This window comes from Stegostoma tigrinum, chromosome 7 (genome assembly GCF_030684315.1).
Source record: "Stegostoma tigrinum isolate sSteTig4 chromosome 7, sSteTig4.hap1, whole genome shotgun sequence".
Lineage (NCBI taxonomy): Eukaryota > Metazoa > Chordata > Chondrichthyes > Orectolobiformes > Stegostomatidae > Stegostoma > Stegostoma tigrinum.
Genome location: NC_081360.1, coordinates 101,179,657 through 101,199,403, shown reverse-complemented (window position 1 = coordinate 101,199,403; position 19,747 = coordinate 101,179,657). Strand labels below are relative to the sequence as shown.

General features: G+C 48.0%; 1 protein-coding gene across 2 annotated transcripts in view; it reads left to right on the top strand.

The window, feature by feature from the left end:
- The window catches only part of LOC125454444 (receptor-type tyrosine-protein phosphatase-like N), a 191,300-nt gene that overhangs the window by 66,020 nt on the left and 105,533 nt on the right, over window positions 1-19,747 (top strand). For both annotated transcript variants that reach the window (XM_059647552.1, XM_059647553.1), the window contains 3 exons: window positions 3,885-3,971; window positions 8,149-8,228; window positions 18,555-18,619. In XM_059647552.1, coding sequence (XP_059503535.1) covers window positions 3,885-3,971; window positions 8,149-8,228; window positions 18,555-18,619 — 232 coding nt within the window. The remainder of the gene's footprint in view (window positions 1-3,884; window positions 3,972-8,148; window positions 8,229-18,554; window positions 18,620-19,747) is intronic.

The following is a 19,747-nucleotide window of genomic DNA, read 5'->3' as shown; positions in this document are numbered from 1 at the left end:
GAGGTCTTGCTGTGCGCAGATCAGTAGCTGCATTTCAGACATTTGTAACACAGACTACATTCCGAAAATTCTCTATTGGCTCTAAGCCGTTACAGTCTCCTGAGGTTGCAAATGATGCTAAAGAATTAACAAAAGTTTACAGCAAAGGCGGCCATTCAGCCCGTCATTTCCCCTTTTCGCCATTAGCCTACAAACCGTTTCTGCTCGAAGGACGTTCCCGTTTTCCTTTCGAGAGCCACCTGCCTCCACCACATCCACGGGCTCCACCTTCCCCCTAACAACCTGCTCTTTGTGTTTAAACATGTTTTCCCAGCTTCAGTGAAAACCCCGACTCTGAGGTAGTGGAGTCAGCGCAAAGTTAAATTGTTTAAAAGGTACGCAGAGCTCCCCCTAATTTCCCTGCTTTTTAGACCCAGTTTAACAGCATGTCCTCAACAAAAACAACAGCTAAACATTACAAACCTTCACAATGAACTCTACTAGTTAAACTCTAACCCCTTATAAAACTGCCCCTAGACACACACACACACACGCACAGGCACACACACACGCTGACGCACACACACACACACACACGTGCACACACACACCACATATACAGGCAAACACACACACGCACAGACGCACACACACATGCACATGCACGCAGACAGGCACACACGCACAGACACACACACACAGACACCCACACGCGCACACACACACAGACACCCACACACAGACACCCACACGCGCACACACGCGCACACACACACACACACACACACACACAGACACACACGCAAACACACACACACGCAAACACACACACACACACAGACACACACACACAGACACCCACACGCGCACGCAAACACACACACATGCACACACACAGAGTGAATGTTTTGCAGATTTAGTGCCAATGAAGTGGGCTGTTTTGACTTGTATGTACAGATTATTGATTGATTTATTGTCACATGTACCAGAGTATAGTGAAAAGCAGTGTTTATGAGCAGTACAGGTAGCTCATAGTAAGGAGGGATGTAAAGAACAGAGGTTGTAAAAAGACTTAGAGACATACACATTATAATACAAAGGGTGTGCTCTAGGCAAGATTAACTTTAGCAAGATCAGCGTTATTTGAGGCAAGCCAGTCCATTCATCATTCTCATAACAGCCAGGAAGAAGCTGTTCCTGAATGTGCTGGTGCATGTATTCAGGCTTCTGTATGTTCTGCCTGATGGAAGAGGCTGTAGGAGCTCATTACCAGGGTGCGATGGGTCTTTGATGATGTTGCCTGCATTTCCGCGGCAGCGAGCCGTGTAAATGGAGTCCATGGATGGAAGGTTGGCTTCTGTGACAGTCTGGCCTGTGCACACCACCTTCTGTAGTTTCCTACAGTCCGGGGCAGAGCAGTTGCCGCACCAGGCCATTATGTACCCGGACAGTATGTTTTTTATGGTGCATCTGTGGAAGTTCGGTGAGGGTCCCTATAGACATGGCAAATTTCCTGAGCTTCCTGAGGAAGAAGAGGCGTTGTTGTGCTTTCTTGATCATCACATCTAAGTGGGAAGTCAGGCCAGGCCGTCAGTTATCATCACTCCCAGGAACTTGATGCTGTCCGGATTAGCGATGGCAAATGCAGAATTACAGGGATAGTGTTTGGAGGAGGAATGATGGGATGCTCTTCACCAGGTTAGTGCAGACATGATGGGATGAATGGCCTCTTTCTGGACTGCAGGGATTCTATGGATGGTGTCTCGCTTTTTGAGTGTTGTTGGAACTGCACTCATCCAGACAGATGTGGAGCATTCCATCACACGTCCATAATCGACCCCCTCCCTCCACCACCAACGCTCAGTGGCAGCAGTGTGTACTATCTACAAGATGCACTGCAGAAATTCTATTTCTGCATTCTAAAAATCATCTCTATTCTCCTGAGTGCGAATCTCACCCAAATGAGAGGTACCTCAGACACTGCAGCACCCACTCAGCATTGCACGGGTTGTGTCAGCAAGGAGGAATCCCCTCAATGGGTAGCAGATACATGGGAACACCACCCCTGCAAGTTCCCCTCCGAGCCACTCACCATCATGACTTGGAAATATATCACCGTTCCTTCACTGTCACTGGGTCAGAATCCTGGAATTCCCTCCCTAAGGGCATTGTGGGTCAACCTACAGCACATGGACTGCAGCGGTTCAAGAAGGCAGCTCACCCCCACCTTCTCAAGGGGCAACGAGGAATGGGTAAGAAATGCTGGGCCCAGCCAGCGACACCCACATCTCCTGAATAAATAATAAACAAACTCCTGACTTGAGCCTCACAGATGGTGGTCAGGCTTTGGGGAGGTAAATTGTGAGCTGTCTGTTTCAGTTTGGCCAATTTCTCCTCTGCTCTCATCACCGTTGAATTTCTGGTCAGTGGTAACCCCCAGGATGTTGACAATGAGGGATACAGTGATGGTAACAGCATTGAATGTCAGGGAGGATTTTCTCTTGTTACAGATGGTCATAGCCTGGCATTTGAATGGCACCACTATCCCTTGGCACTTGTCAGCCCAATTGTGAATGGTTTCCAGGTTGAACTCGCTGAGCGGTCTGGCTCAGTATCACGCCCTAACTGTCTTGCTGAAACCCATCTGAGGCAGGGGGAGAGGAGGTTGGGCAGTGTACAGCTGACCTGGGGAACCGTATAGAGGCCCATTCTCTATCAGAATGTCTCATCGGAATTAATTCTCCAATTGCGCTTGTGTGGTGACCAAATTAGCCTCTCTGTAACAAAGCAATTATGGCAGCGTCCCTCCGCCACCTGTTCCTTGTCTCCATGAGTTGGCGAGTTTTGGAAGTGAGGAAGTAGCCCCTGGCCCTGAGTATAGGGTGAGTTTCCCCGAATCCTCCCTCCTTTCTGTTTCTGCGCCCAGGTCACTGTTTAACATTCCAGCCTCGACACCTGCATTTCTGTAGAGCCCTGCCTGGCCAGTGAGATGTTATCACCGTTAGGATGCATTCACACAGCAAGCTGCTACAACCAGCTTTACAATAATGACCAGATAATCATCTGCCCTGTGTTGTTGATGGTTATGTGGGGCCTGCATTTCAGGCCAATGATCGATCATCGGAATTACAAAGTATTTGGACACAAACAAACTGAACCAACACTGATGAGACGACTAAAATGCATAAAATAACAAGCAGCCAAATGAGCTGATTATTAAGCAATGTCTCCGCCATCTTATGCTGTTAATTGTTGTGTCTAACTTCACCATTCTTTCTTTTTTGCCCTTGTTGTCTTTCTCTTCCTCACTCACTTGCTCTTTCTCACTCTCTCCCTCTCACACTCTCTTTCCCTCTCACACACTGTCTCCGTCTCATACGCTATCTCTCTCACACACTCTCCCTCATATATTCTCTCCCTCTCGTACTCTCGCCGTCACGCACGCTCGTCCTCACACTCTCTCTCCCTCATACACATTCTCTCTCACACACTCTCTCACCCTCTGTCTCCCTCTCACACTCTCTCTCCCTCACACACACTCTCTCTCCCTCTCACATTTTCTCTCTCTCCCTCACACGCATTCTCTCACATTGTTCTCTCGCACACTCTCATTTCTCACACTCTGTCTCCCTTTCACACTTGCTCTTGCTTGCTCTCTTTCTCTCTCTCTCTGTCTCTCTCTCTCTGTCTCTCTCTCTCTGTCTCTCTCTCTGTCTCTCTCTCTCTCTCTGTCTGTCTCTCTCTCTCTCTCTCTCTCTCTCTCTCTCTCTCTCTCTCTCTCTGTCTCTCTCTGTGTCTCTCTCTGTCTCTCTCTCTCTCTGTCTGTCTCTCTCTCTCTCTCTCTCTCTCTCTCTCTCTCTCTCTCTCTCTCTCTCTGTCTCTCTCTATCTCTCTCTCTCTCTCAGGCCCCTGTCTCTGTCCGATGGGATTAAGTTGCTGGAGTCCTTGGCTCACCAGCTACACCTCGCGACAGTCAGCTTCATCAACATCAGGCAAGTGTCCAAACTGTACTGAGGGAAGTGGCACCGTTCAGGGAGTGAATGCCCAGCTAGCAGGTAGGCCACAGCCCTGCCCCAGCAGAGGAGCAGGGAGGGATTGCTTTTGGTTAGAAGGACGTAGCAAAAAGAATATTAAATAAATACAGAGCAGTAAAAGGGGGTACCAGTGCAGAGGCTGTAAGTGTGCAGAAATCATTGACAGGGCAGGGCAGATTGGCAAAACAGAGGCAAAGAGATTATTTTGAACTTGTATCAAACACTGGAAGCATTGGGCTCAGTACTGAGCAGCACACTATCGGAAAAACCTGACAACAATCATTCCAGAGATGAGGAACTTTAGTCACGCAGATAAAATCAGGATCAGACTGTTCAGGAGCGATGTTGGGAAGCTCACAAAGAGAGGGAGAGGTTTGGGACTCTCTTCCACAGATGGTAGTGAATGGTGGATCAGATGTTAGTTTGAAATCTGAGAGAGATCCATTTTTGTTTAGCAACGGCGCTCAGTGATATGAGCCAAAGGCAGGTAGATGGAGTTAGGTCATGAATCAGCTCCTGAGCTCACAAAGTGATGGAACAGACTCAAGGGGCTGAATGGCTGGAGAGGTTTTGGCTGCTCTCCTCGGAGAAGGGAACATTAAAAGAAGATTAGCTCTCGGTATCCGGAATCACCAGGTGTCTGGATGTGGTCGGGAGGGAAAACCTGCTCCCAATGGTGGAATGATTGAGAACCAGAGATCGCCAGTTTATCGGTGATTATAAAATGAATCACTGGAGACGTGAGGGTAAATCTTTCACCGAAGCCAAGAGTGAGAATGTAAACGTGGCTTTCAAATGAGAATTAGGTCTGTCGGACAGATTCCTGGAATGGCAGGACTGATGTATGAGGAGAGTCTGGATCAGTTAGGACTGTAAACACTGGGGTTGAGAAGAAGAGATAGAATTCGAACAGGACTACTTGGGGAAAACGCAGGAAGGATGTTCCCAATGACCAGAGGGTCCATGACCAGGGGCCACAGTCTAAGGATACAGGGTGGGCCATTTAGGACTGAGATGTGGAGAAATGTCTTCACCCAGAAAGTGGGGAGCGTGTGGAATTCTCTGCCACAGAAAGCAGTTGAGGCTAAAGTATTAAATGTTTTTAGGAAGGAAGTTAGATATAGTCGTTAGGGCTAAAGAATAAGGAAGTGCACTTGCGATGCCGGAACGCTGAAGGCTATGGGTCAAATATTCAGAAATGGGATAAGAATAGTTGGGTGGCTGTTTTTGACAAGCATGGAACTGATGGGCCAAAGTGCCTTAGTCTGTGCTGTAGATCTCGATGTCTCTGATACTAAAGGGACCAGAGGGTACGGGGAGAATGCGAACAGGGTACTGAGTTAGATAAAGAAGGCAAATGGTATGTTGGCCTTCATTGTGAGAGGTATCGAGTACAGGAGCAGGGATGTGTCGTTGCAGTTATACAGGGCCTTGGTGAGACCACAACTGGAATATTGTGTGCAGTTTTGGTCTCCTTTTCTGAGGAAGGATGCTGTTGCTCTCGGGGGAGTGCAGCGAAAGTTTACCAGGCTGGTTCCGGGGATGGTGGGTCTGATGCATGAAAAGAGATTGGTTAGGTTAGGATTGTTTTTGCCAGAGTTCAGACGAATGAGGAGGATCCCATAGAGAGTTGTAAAATTCTAACGGAACTGGACAGGGTAGATGCAGGGGTGATGCTCCTGATGGTGGGTGTGTCCAGAACCAGGGGTCACAGTATGAGGATTTGGGGCAGACCATTTAGGACGGAGATGAGGTGACATTTCTTCACCCAAACAGTGGTGTGACTGTGGGATTCATTATCACAGGAAGTAGCTGATGCCACAACATTGACTGTATTCAAGAGGCAGCTCGATAGTGCACTTGGGGTGAATGGGGTCAAAGGTTATGGGGAGAAAGCAGGATTAGGCTCTTAAGTTGGATGATCAGCCATGATTGTGAAGAATGGCAGAGCAGACTCGAAGGGCCAAATGGCCTCCTCCTGTTCTGATCTTCTATGTTTCTGTGATCAGCCTTGGTCATATTGAAGAACATACAGGGTTGATTGGTCTACACGTGCTCCTATTCACTGTTTCTATTTGGTTGTTATATTTACTGAGCTATGGATGCCCTGGTGTGGCAACGTAAACACTTTTTTTTACAAAAAAAAACACGTTACTAATCTATTTATCGCAGGCCCCCGGTTGAATTATTCCTTCAGAGGCCCAGTAGCAACACATAGGTCCAAGCGGCCTCATTTTCTACTATAACAGTGCTGTGATTCTAATATCTGGAAAAAGGATGTGGTGATTTTATTACTGAAGAAAAATGAAGTGGCTTGGAATAACTTGAGATGGAATGTGTTGTAATCCTGATCCCTAACAATAGGGGGCGAACATTAGCACAGAACCCAATGTAAAAATGGATGGAAAATTAAATGAGTTTTATTTGCCTCCCAGTTGTTGTAAGGGCTAATTTTTTTTTTGTTTTTGGTCAGTGGGTGGTATTTAATTTATTCCAGCCTCTGTAAATGGAGGTGATTTTGTCAGTTACCAACTTTGTCTGCAACGGTAATCTTCATGTAATGAGGTGACCGTTTGGCTCCCCAGGGTGTTCATTGTACCCCCTCATTTCTCCCTTTTGGATAAGGTGTGACAGGCACTTGAGAATAAGGACAGTACGCTCATTTGGCCCCTCGAGCCTGCTGCTGTACCAGAGAACTGCAGACAAAGGAGGTCACCATTCAGCCCATCAAGTGTATACTGTCTCTTTGCAATACCCTGCAAACCTCCACTTTTGTGAAACTGTCCTCCACCACATTCTCTGGCACTTGTGCTCCCGAATCTACCTGCCTATTCAGATGTAAAGCAAAACACTTTCCCTCAAGCTGCCTCTGATTCCCTGCCACTAAAGCTGAGCACCTCACCGGATTGTTCAGCTTCTCTTTATTTATCTGATTTAAACCCCTCAGAGAGAAAGTAGATCTTCAAAATCCAGGACAAGGCAGCTCACTGGATTGGCACCACACCCACAGGCATCCACTCTGTGCACCATCGACACTCAGTTGCAGCAGTGTGTACTAGCTACAAGGTGCACTGCAGAAATTCACCAAAGATAGTAAGGGCTGCCGATGCTGGAGTCAGAGATAACACAGTGTGGAGCTGGAGGAATACAGCAAGCCAGGCAGCATCAGAGGAGCAGGAAAGCTGTCGTTTCGGATCAGAAGAAGTGTCCTGACACGAAATGTCAGCTTTCCTGTTCCTCTGATGCTGCCTGGCCTGCTGTGTTCCTCCAGCTCCACATTGCATTGTCTCAGAAATTCACCAGAGATCCTCAGACAACCCCTTCCAAACCCATGACCATTTCCATCTGGAAGGACAACGACAGCAGATCCATGGGAACACCACCACCTTTATGTTCCCTTCCAAGCCACTCACCATCCTGACTTGGAAATATATTGCCATTCCTTCACTGCTGCTGGGTCAAAATCCTGGAATTCCCTTCCTTAGGACAAGCCATTCAGTCCTTTGAGCTGCTCCACCGGTCAATATGATGACTCATACCATTAGGAAGGAAATTAGGGATCGTGTACAAACCTATAAAATTTTAACAGTCCTCGACAGAGTAAGCCCAGGAAGGATGTTCATGATAACTGGGGAGTCCAGTATCGCAGGGGTCACAGTCTGAGGATACAGGGTGGGCTATTTGGGACTGAGATGAGGAGAAATGTCTTCACCCAGCGTAGTGAACCTGTGGAATTCTCTGTCACAGAAAACAGTTGAAACCAAAACGCTGAATGTTTTCAAGAAGGAGTTAGATACAGCTTTTTAGGGCCAAAGGGTATGGAGGCGAAAGCAGGAACAGGGGACTCAGTTACATGTTCAGCCAAGAGACAAATTCTTGATCATTCAGGAGCGAAGGTAAAAGGGCAGGAAAATGGAATGTCGAAGCAGCCATAATCCTACTGAATGGTGGAACAGGCTAGAGAGGCTGAATAGCCTGCTCCCATTCCTATCTTCTAGATTTCCTCCTAGCTGTTCACTGACTGGTTCCTCCGCAGCAACAGTCTACCGGCACATCGCTGGCAGTGAAATGCCTTGAGGCGTTCTCTGTCATGGAAGGTGCTACATAAATGTAATTCTGTCTCTGTTTGTTTCAGTGTCATCGGACCAGCATTAACCTTCCGACTCCGGCACAATGATCAAAATCTGACCGTCGCTGAGGTAGCTGATAAAGCCAGTGAGTACAGAGCCCTCCAACACCTGCACTGTTGGCCGTGGGGTTGGTTTGGGTCGGCCAGGGAGGGTATGATGGGAGGTTAGCAATTAATCTTTCAGTCAAAATATGCCAGGCAATCCTTCAATTATACACCCCAGAGTGGACTGCACACTTCACAGGTTGGCCAAGGGAGCCTGCGATAGGGTGAGGGTCAGGGTCAGGGTGAGGGTGAGGGTTAGGCCTGTGCCTTGTTCCAATATCCCCCTTCACATCCAACACTTTTCTATCCACCTCCCATCCCACCTCCTTATCTCTCTGTCTCACCCACCATCTCTCTCTCTCTCTCTCTCTCTGTCTTCCCTGACCCTCTTCCTCTCTCGCTATCTCTCCATCGGGCTTTCTCCATCGGGTGACTCTGTCTCACCCCCACTCACTGCCACTCTCTCTCTCTCTCTCTCTCTCTCTCTCTCACACTCACTCTATTGCCCCCGTCACTCTCTCTCTCACCCTGTCTATCTCTGCCTCCCACTCTAACCTGGTCTTTTTCTCTCTAAATCCCTGTTCTCTCTCTCTCTATCTCTCTCTCTCTCTCTCTCTCTCTCTCTCTCTCTCTGTACTCCCCATCACACCATCTCTGTCTCTCCCTGTCGCTACTCTCCCCCTGTCTCTCTCCATGTGTGTGTCTCTTTCACTCTCTCCCTCCTTCACCCTCCTTCCTCTCTCTTGCCCACACTCTCCCTAACTGAGGGAACATGGTACTGTCGGAGGGTCAGTGCTGAGGGAGCGCCGCACTGTCGGAGGGTCAGCGCTGAGGGAGCGCCGCACTGTCGGAGGGTCAGCGCTGAGGGAGCGCCGCACTGTTGCAGGGTCAGCGCTGAGGGAGTGTCACACTGTCAGAGGGTCAGTGCTGAGGGAGTGCCGCACTGTCGGAGGGTCAGTACTGAGGGAGTGTCGCACTGTTGGAGGGTCAGTACTGAGGCAGTGCCGCACTGTCGGAGGGTCAGTACTGAGGGAGTGCCACACTGTCGGAGGGTCAGTGCTGAGGGAGTGCCGCACTGTCGGAGGGTCAGTGCTGAGGGAGTGCCACACTATCGGAGGGTCAGTGCTGAGGGAGTGCCGCACTGTCGGAGGATCAGTACTGAGGGAGTGTCGCACTGTCGGAGGGTCAGTCTTTGAGATTGACCATTGAAACCACTGCCCCATCAGGTGAGTAACTGGCAAGGCGTCCCCTTCCCTGCCTCGCCTGACACCCCCCCCCCCCCCCCAACAGGCTGCCTGGTGTCTGTCTTGTTGGAACTTGCTGTGTGCCCATCACTGCACTACCTCACCCTCCGAAACAACTGAGTGAGCTGGAAGGTGAGGTGGTGAACGGCGCTATATAAACGCAAGTTCGTTCTTTCTTGCTGTGGCCGTCATTGTTTATCTGAGCCGATTGGGTTCTGGGCCGAGGACACTCTGTGGGGGTGGGGTTGTAGTTTCAATTCAATGTGAGAGTGGCTGTGCATTCTCACTGACCATCTCCCTCCATGACCCCCCCCCCCACCCCCCCCCCCCCCGCCTCACCCCGACAATCGGGGCCAGAGCTGTGCAATCTCACCCGACTGTGATTAAAATAAAATGAAGGCTGTGGTAATTATTCCAGCATTCGCAGTCGGTCGCTGACGAGAGGGCAGCGTAGGCCCGCCTGGGGCTGCAGCGGGGTGGGTGGGGGTGGGCAGGACGTTTCTGTATTCTCCGAGCAAACCCCCGACCCCGCCACCGCATATGAATGTGACCTTCACGCTGAATGGAGGTCACAGGCAAGTGTCATTCGCTTCAGTCAGGCCTGCCTCTGTGCACCTACTCGAGAGAAAGGCACCGATTAATTAAACATCCCCTCTCTAAAGACAAGCAGCAGGGGTTGAGTCTAGGCCCGAAACGTTAGCCTTCCTGCTCCTCTGATGCTGCTTGTCCTGCTGTGTTCATCCAGCTCTACACCTTGTTATCTCAGATTCTCCAGCATCGGCAGTTCCTACTATCTCTGAAAGATAAGATACTTCCCAGCTGATGAGGCCTGAGCAGCACATACTTTATATTTTTAACTCGCTCACTGGACATGAGTCGGCGCTGGCTGGGGCCTGAATTTATTGCTCATCCTGGGTTTTGTTTTTAAGTTCTCTCAGAAGATGTTAGATTTCGAGGAGGCGTACAGTCGCAAAGGTTGTCGAGCCCAACTCGTCCGCGCCAAACAGATATCCCAATCAATCCAGTCCCGAGAAAGGGCCACCGGACCCGAAACTTTCACTCTGCTTTCTCCCTTCACAGATGCTGCCAGACCTGCTGAGATTTGCCAGCAGCTTCTGTTTTTGTTCCTGATTTACAGCATCCACAGCTTTTGGCCCATATCCAACTCAACCCTTCCCATTCATATCCCCCTCCCAGATGCCTTTTAAATGCTGTAATTGTACCAGCCTCCACCACTTCCTCTGGCAGCTCATTCCATACACGCACCACCCTCTGAGTGAAAAAGGATGAAGGAACCAATCGCATCGTTGCTCAGTTTGCAGATGGCATAAAGCGAGATGGAGGGATGGGTTAGTGTTGAGGAACTGGGGATGCTGCAGGAGGGCTGGGACAGGCTTGGAGAGTGGGTAAAGAAGTGGCAGATGAAATACAATGTGGGGAAGAATGAGATTACATCCTTTGGTAGCAGTAATAGAGACAGACTTATTTTTAATTGAAGAAGGGCTTCAGAAATCTGAAATACAGAAGGACTTGGCAGTCCGAGGTCAAGATTCTCTTCAGGTTAACATGCAGTTTCAGTTAACAGTTAAGAACGCAAATGCAAATGTTAGTATTCATTGCGAGAGGGCTGGAATACAAAAGGAGGCATGCCCTGCTGAGGCTGTATAAGGCTGTGATCAGACCGCATTTAGAATGTTGCGAGCAGTTTTGGGTCCAGCATCTAAGGAAGGATGTACTGGCCTTGGAGGGGGTCCGGGGGAAGTTGACTCCTCCATATCTCCTTCGAGGGTTTGACATCTGAGGAACAGTTGTGGACTCTGGGTCTGCACTCGATGGAGTTTAGAACGATAGGGGGGATCTGATTGAAGGTTACAGAATACTGAGACGCCTGGATAGAATGGATGTGGGGAAGGTGTTTCCATCAGAAGGAGAGACTAGGACCAGAGGGCACAGCCTCAGGGTGAAGGGACGACCCTTTTGAACTGAGATGAGGAGGATTTTCTTCAGCCAGAGGGGGGTGAATCTGTGGAGCTGAGTGATGCAGAGGGCTGTGGAGGCCAAGTTATGGACAGTATTTAAATCAGAGATAGATAAGCGGATTGATTCATAAGCGGAACAAGGGTTACAGGAAGAAGGGAGGAGAATGGGGCTGAGAAACATATCAGCCATGATACCATGATATAGCAGACCTGATGGGTCAAATGTTCTAGTTCTCTTCCTATACCTTACAGTCACTGGTTGGGCACAGCATTTTTTGGCCATTCCTCGTTGCCCCTTGAGAAGGGGGGGGTGAGCTGCCTTCTTGAACTGCTGCAATCCACCTGCTGAGGGTTGACCCTCAACGCCCTGAGGGAGGGAATTCCAGGATTTCGACCCAGTGACAGTGAAGGAACGGCGATATATTTCCAGGTCAGGATAGTTAGTGGCTTGGAGGGGAACTTGCAGGGGAAGGTGTTCCCATGTATCTGCTGCCCTTGTCCATCTAGATGGAAGTGGTCATGAGGTTGGAAGATGCTGTTTGAGGATCTTTTGTGAATTTCTGCAGTGCATCTTGTAGATAGTACACACTGCTGCTACTGAGTGTCGGTGGTGGAGGGCGTGGGATGTTTGTGGATGTGTGCCAGTCAAGCGGCTGCTTTGTCCTGGATGGTGTTGAGCTTCTAGAGTGTTGTTGGGGCTGCACCCATCCAGGCAAGTGGGGAGTGTTTCATCACACTCCTGACTTGTGCCTTGTAGATGGTGGACAGGCTTTGGGGAGTCAGGAGGTGAGTTACTCACCCCAGTGTTCCCAGCTTCTGACCTGCCACCGTGTTTATGTGGTGAGACCAGTTACGTTTCTGGTCAACAGTAACCCTCAGGATGTTGATAATGCAGGATTCAGTGATGGTAACAGCATTGAATGTCAAGGGACGGTGGTTAGATTGTCTGTTATTTGAGATGGCTATTACTTGGCATTTGTGCGTTATGAATGTTTCTCGCCACTTCTCATTCGACTCTTAATTCCAGATATTTATTAAATTCAAATTCTACCATCTGCCATGGTGGGATTCGAACCCAGGTCCCCAAGCCATTATCAGTCCGACAGTAATACCACTGGGCTGTCACCTTCCTGCATACAGGGCAGATTTGTCAGGCTGATATCAGGACTATCCTATAAGTAAAGATTAGTTCAACTGAGCTGAGATTTATTTGAGTTTAGAATGATGAGAGGGGGATCTGGTTGGAATGTACAAAAATTCTAGCAGGGCTGGACAGACTGAGACACTGGGAGAATGTTTCCGTGGTTGGGAAGTCTGAAACCAGGAGCTCCGCTCTCGGATGTCAGGTATAGCACTGAGATGAGGAACCATTCCCTCACTCATGAGGTGGAGACCCTCTGCAGTTGTCTACCACAGAACGCTGTGGAGGTCGAGTCACTGAATATTTTTAAGAAAGAGATGGACAAACTTTTAGATTTTGAACAGATCTAAAGATAGGGAGAGAAAGCAGGAACTAGGGGACTGAGTTGGATGGCCTAGTGGTATTATCAATTGGCTATTAATCCACGGACTCAGGAGAAGCCCTGTTGACTGGGGATTGAATCATCTCATGATTAAGCATCTGGAATTAAGAGTGTAATGACAGCTGTTGCTAATTGTCAGGTGGAAAAGCCCCCTCTAGTTCACTAATGTCTTCTAGGGAAGGAAACTGGTGCTGTTACCCAGTCTGGCCTACATGTGACTCCAGACCGCCCTCTAGGAAATTAGGGATGGGTGAGTAATGCTGGTCCAGTCTGAAGCGCCCATATCCCATGAATGAATTTTCTTTTTAAATGTTGGAAAGAGAAAGGAAATGGTACAGCAAGAGGATTCAGACAGTTATCCCAACAGGATCATAGAATCCCTACAGTATAGAAACAGGCCCTTCGGCCCAACAAGTCCACACCAACCCTCAGAGCATCCCACCCAGGCCCATTCCCCTACAACCTACCCAATCCCACGGCCAATCCACCGAACCTGCCCGTTGTTGGATTGTGGTGGGAAACCGGAGCACCCTGAGGAAACCCACGCAGACATGGCGAGAATGTGCAAACTCCACACAGACAGTAACCCGAGGCTGGAATCGAACCCGGGTCCCTGGCTCTGTGAGGCCGCAGTGCTAATCAAATGAACGTATGAGTTATTAGTTGCTGTGTCCAGCCTAGGTCACATAACATTCCGATGAGCAATGGCCAAGTTCTCTGAAGACATGGGGTAGAATCACAGGCTGAAGACTTGGGTACTATCAGGCTAGCATAACCTCAATAAACTATCGATATCCTTCCCTGCTGACAGACAACACGCTGTAGAGTGTAGAATGAAGCTACACAGCCAAGTGATGATTGAATGAGAACTAGATCAGCTCATGTTATTGTATCAACTCACTATCTAAATGTGTAGTGGCAATCAATCTATATACCTATTAAAGGGAGACAGTGGAATGGTGTATTATGGCATGGATTCCAGACCAGACAAGCAGTGTGTCTTTAGGATAATTACACATGGTGACATTCCAATATAAAGGCACCCCCTTGCCTCAGTCACACTCAGCGTAGTGTGTGCAAATTTTAAAATGAGCTATTTTATGCTTTATAAGAGCTAATTGAAATTGTAAGTGGAGATTAAGACAGATATCTGGTAGATGCTCAAACTGTGTGAAGTGTTTCCACTTTAAAGTTCCTTCCTCAGCTGATGTAGCCATACTCCAATGTCCTTTAGGGGAGGAAACTGCCATCCTTACCTGGTCTGGCCCACATGTGACTCCAGGGCCACAGCAATGTGGTTGGTGCTTATAGCCCTCTGAAATGGCTGAGCAAGGCACCTAGTTGTATGAAACCACCGAAATGTCTGAAAGAACAAACCAAATCAGATGGACCACCTGGTGTTGACCTAGATACTAGAAATAACAATGACAGAAACAGTTCTGTCGCCCCTGCAGAGTCTTCCTCAGTAACATCTAGGGGTTTGTGCCAACATTGGGAGAGCTGTCTCACAGACGAGTAAAGCAACAACCTGACATAATCATACTCACGGAAACATACCTCCCAGACTATAGGGGAGGTGAGAGCCGAGTGGCATTATTGCTGGACTGTTAGTCTAGAGACCCAGATAACACCTAGGGGACCTGGGTTCGAATCCTACCACAGCAGATGGTGTAATTTGAAGTCATTAAGAATCTAATGATGGCAGTTCATCTGGTTCACGAGTTCCCCTTTAGGGAAGGAAACTGCAATCCCTACCTGGTCTGCCCTACATGTGACTCCAGACCCACAGCAATGTGGTTGACTTTGACTGCCCTATGGGCAATTACAGATGGGCAATAAATGCTGCCTGGCCAGCGATGCCCTCATCCCATAAAGAATAAAGAATTGTCCCAGATACTGCCATCACCATCCCTGGGTATGTTTTGTCTCATCAGCAGGACAGACCCAGCAGAGAGGGTGGCAGTGGGATGCAGATGGGAGTTCTTGACGCTGACTCCAGACACCATGAAGGTCCATGGCTTCAGGTTAAACATGGGCAAGGAAACCTCCTGCTGATTACCACATACTGCCCTCCCTCAGCTGACAAATCGGTACTCTTCCATGTTGAACAACACTTAGAGGAAGCACTGAGGATGGCAAGGGAACAAAATGTAGTCTGGGTGCAATATTTGCATGTCCCCACCAAGAGTGGCTCGGCAACAGTAATACTGATGGAGCTGCTCAGGTCCTAAAGGACTTAGCTGCAAGACTGGGTCTGCGGCAGATGGCGAGGGAACCAACAAGAGGGAAAGACATACCTGACCTCATCCTTACTAATCTCCCAGCTGCAGTTGCATCTGTCTGTGACAGTATCGGTAACAGTGACCATCGCACAGTCCTTGTGGAGACAAAGTCCCACCTTCACATTGAGAACAACCTCCATCGTGCTGTGTGACACTATCCCCGTGCTCAATGGGACAGACTTCACACTGATCCAGCAACTCCAGGCTGGGCATCCATGAGGCGCTGTGGGCCATCAACAGCAGCAGAATTGTACCCCAGCACAGTCTGCATATTCAACCTGATAAAGCTACAATAAAGCGTTATGAATCAGACCAAACCCCCTCAAATTACATTAAGAAGACAGTCTAGACCCTAACATTTTCTTATTTTAAAGGTGTGTAAGGTGTTGCATTCTGGATCCAATCAATTGGTCAAACTATCAACTTTAAGTACTACAAACTCTATTTTTACACTACTGTTGAACTGCAAACAAAACAAAAATACAAGATTTGGCTTAACTGTAGCTCCATCGGAATGCTTAACAAAATATTATATGTTAACTACTACTAATTAACTGTTCCAATATAGTAACATCTCATTAACAAACCCCTCAACAAAGGCAAAGTCAGTGAAATAGATTGCCTTACCAGCAATTCTAGCAGCAGGAAGAGAGCCCCAGCTTTTAGCTGTAAAAGAGAGAGGGATAGAGCTTCCTTATCCAGCTTCAAGAACCAGTAACTGCAGAAAGCTAAACCTAAAAATCATATGTAGAGCTGGAGGAACACAGCAGGCCAGGCAGCATCAGAGGAGCAGGAAAGTTGATGTTTCAGGAAGGGTTCTGACCCGAGACGTCAACTTTCCTGCTCCTCTGATGCTGCCTGGCCTTCTGTGTTCCCCGACCTTCACACTGTGTTATCTCCAGCATTGGCAGTTCTTACTGTCTCTAAAAATCCTGGTTCTGTGGGAACTTGACCCCACCCATTCAGGCTGCTTCTGTTGTTCCAACTTAAAATAAAACCCAAGGCCTTACAGCAGGGATGCCTAACCTGAAGAAGTTACCCTCCTCCCTCCGGACCAACCTCAGGGAATCTCTCTCCCATTGAGCTTTTGTGCTCCTGAGATGCTGCTGGGCCTGCTGTGTTCATCCAGCTTCACACTTTATTATCTTGGAATTCTCCAGCATCTGCAGCTCCCATTATCTCCGCCTTACAGCAGTTTACTTTGTTAGATTTGAGCAGACTGCCCTGCATCTCCGTCTCAACCTCTGTTCATTAAAAAAAGGACAAAATATACCTTTTAAAGCCACAGTATTGTCACAATATTTGTATGCCAGACAGCATCACCAACAAATGATGGAACGAAAGATAAATGAACCCAGGATCAGGCAACAGCCCCAGAAGTGACACACAGTAAAATTCCTCTTTGTGCCACCAAAGAGTGGGACCATTGTCTTTTCCTGATTTACCAACTGGTGTATGGAAGTGTTTCCCATTCACCATCCCAAACCCTTTCACACTTTCAGATACTTCCGAAAGTATTGCATATCTTGAACCCATAGCAGTAAAAGCCATAAGCCATTTCCACATTGCTGTTTTGTGGGATCTTGCTGCCCTGAGGCCATGAAAGGTGCTACGGAAATGCAAGATTTTCTCTCTGGCTCTGACACGTTTGCTCACGAGCTTGCTGTCTCTCTCTCTCTCTCTCTCTGTTCTCGTGCATTTGCGCTCTTTCTCATTCTCACACTGCCTTGCTCTCCCTCTCACTCACACTTACACTCTCCCAGGAAGAGTCTGATACAGGAAGGCTAGATGCAAAGCTAGTGAAAGTATATTCTAACTTTACTTCAGCAACTCTCTTGTTCCCAGTTCTTTCTATCAATGAGCTGCATCTTTGAAGTGTGGTTACTGCTATTTTGCAAGAACATCAGATGAGGAGCAGGCCATTCAGCCCACTGAGCTTTCTGTACCATTAAGACATGGCTGCTCAAACACTTCACTGCCTTTCGGCCAACACTCTACTCATAACCCTTCATGCCACTGGTAATCAGACATCTATTAATCTTAAACATATTGAAAGCCTGACCTTTCTTAGACTGAGTTGAAGCAACAATAACCTATACACAGACATCTAGGCCCCACCAAGTTCTTAGAAATGACATAGATTTATTGAGAGATAAATGAGTATTAGCCAGGACACTGGGAGGAGACAAGATCCTTAATACCTCATCACAGCCTTGGTCCGAAAATGGACAGAAGAGCTGAATTCCCGAGGCGAGGTGAGAGTGACAGCCCTTGACATCAAGGCTGCATTCGACCGAGTGTGGCATCAAGGAGCCCTAGGAAGACAGGAGTCAATGGGAAATTTGGTAGGGGTTGGGGTGGGGATTGAAGCCTCTCTATGTGGGTCAGAGTTGTAACTGACAGAAAGGATGGTGGGTGTGGTTGCTGCAGGTTGGTCATCTCAGTGAGCTCAGTTGGCTGGACAGTTTGCTTGCAATGCAGAATGACACCAACAGTATGAGCTCCATCATTAGGTCAGACGTGGGGATGTTCGCCGATGATTGCACAATTTTCAGTGCCGTTCACGACTGGGGCACAGAAGCAACTCTTGTCTAAATGCAGCAAAATCTGGAAAATACCAGGCTTGGGCTGACACTTGCCAAGCAATATTTGTGCCACACAAATGTCAGACAATGACCATTTGCACGCTGAGGAAATCTAACCACTGTCCCTTAACATTCAATGGTGTTACCATCACTGAATCCCCCACTATCAACATCCTGGGGGTTACCATTGACCAGAAACTCAGCTGGACTCACCACATTAACACAGTGGCCATAAGAGCAGGTCAGGAGCTAGGAATACTGCAGCAAGTAACTCACCTCCTGACTCCCCAAAGTCATCTACAAGGCACAAGTCAGGACTGGGATGGAATACTCCCCATTTGCCTGGATGAATGAAGTTCTAACAATGCTCAAGAAGCTTTACTATGTCCAGGACAAAGCTGCCCACTTGATTGGCACCACATCCACAAGCATCCACTCCCTCCTCCACTGACACTCAGTAGCAGCAGTGTGTACTGTATATAAGATGCATGGCAGAAATTCACCAAAAATCCTCAGACAGCACCTTCCAAACTGAGGAGGTGACGGTCTCATGGTGTGACATTGGGAGGTCAGTCTGGTTTGTGAAACGCTGAAGTGATTATTGATCGGTGAGTGTTGTGAATGGGGAGATGGTGTAACGGGAGGAACTGCATGGGTGGGTAATTCCTCCTCGTGGTGGCTTTGCGTTGCCCACCTTGTATCACTGGCTGTGTAATAACTCTGCAAAAATACTTTTCCTTTTGCTCTCTTCCAGTTGCCAGCAAGACGGTGCTTGAGGCAGAGAGTGGTTTGAAGATTGTGCAGGCTGGGGTGGGTGAGGTAAGTGCACTGAATCACCTTTCTTCAGTTTCCCCATGGTTTTGGGACCCCGCTGTTTGAGGCAAAGCATGTAGAATGGTAAGCAAAAGTTAACCAGCGATGTGCCAGATCAGTGTAGCATCACTTTCAACCTGTGCAGTACTACTGTGGCATAGTGGTAATGTTGGTGGGCTTGTTATTGTGAGACTCTAGGGTGATGTGTTTGGGGCATGGGTTCAAATCCCACCAGGACAGCTGTAGGATTTTAACTCAATGTTTTAAAAATCTGGAATTGAAAGCTGTCACGATGATCAATACTGGCTATCATTAATTGTCTTTGAAAATCATCTGACTCTTTTTGGTGAAGGCAATCTACCATCCTTACCCAGGCTGACCGACATGTGACTCTGGACCCTGTAGCTGTGTGCGCGCGTGTGTGTGCGCGCGTGGACCCGCGCACGCAAGAGAGAGTGACATCCCACACCAAATTTTAAAAATCCCTTTAGATAGATAGCGAAATTCCTTGACCCTTTTCAGTTATTTTGTGCTCATTCAGTAGGCTTTAGTGACGCTGTAGTTGAATTCATAAATATCTCTATTCCTCCACGTACCCAGCCTCTTAACCTGAAAGTAAGTACAACTGATTACTGTTCTTCTGTCCAATACACACCCACTGATATACACTCACAAGCTCACCCACATAGACACACACACACATTCACTCTCACATACACATATACACGTGCTCACTCACAAACTCACACCCACGTATGCATACCAATTCAGAACTACACACACACACACACACACACACACACACACGTACACACTCTGATACCCACAGACACACTCGCACAGAGTTAAACACACGCAGACACACAGATGCACACATATCTGAGTTGTAGTCATTGAAACAGTTTGGTATCTGAGAAAGTTGGCATGAACCATGACATGAGACAGATTTATAAGGCAGTTACTTAACAGCCCATAAAAAATGCAAGGCTGGCCCTCAGTCAATGGCTTCCCTTTGTCTTCCCAGATCCCTCCTTTCCCATTGAGTTTACTAATTAGGGAGGTGTTACAGTTCAAAGGCAGTGACCTTCTGAAAGGAGAAGAAAGCATTGTTTATGTTCCAATTCACCAATTCCT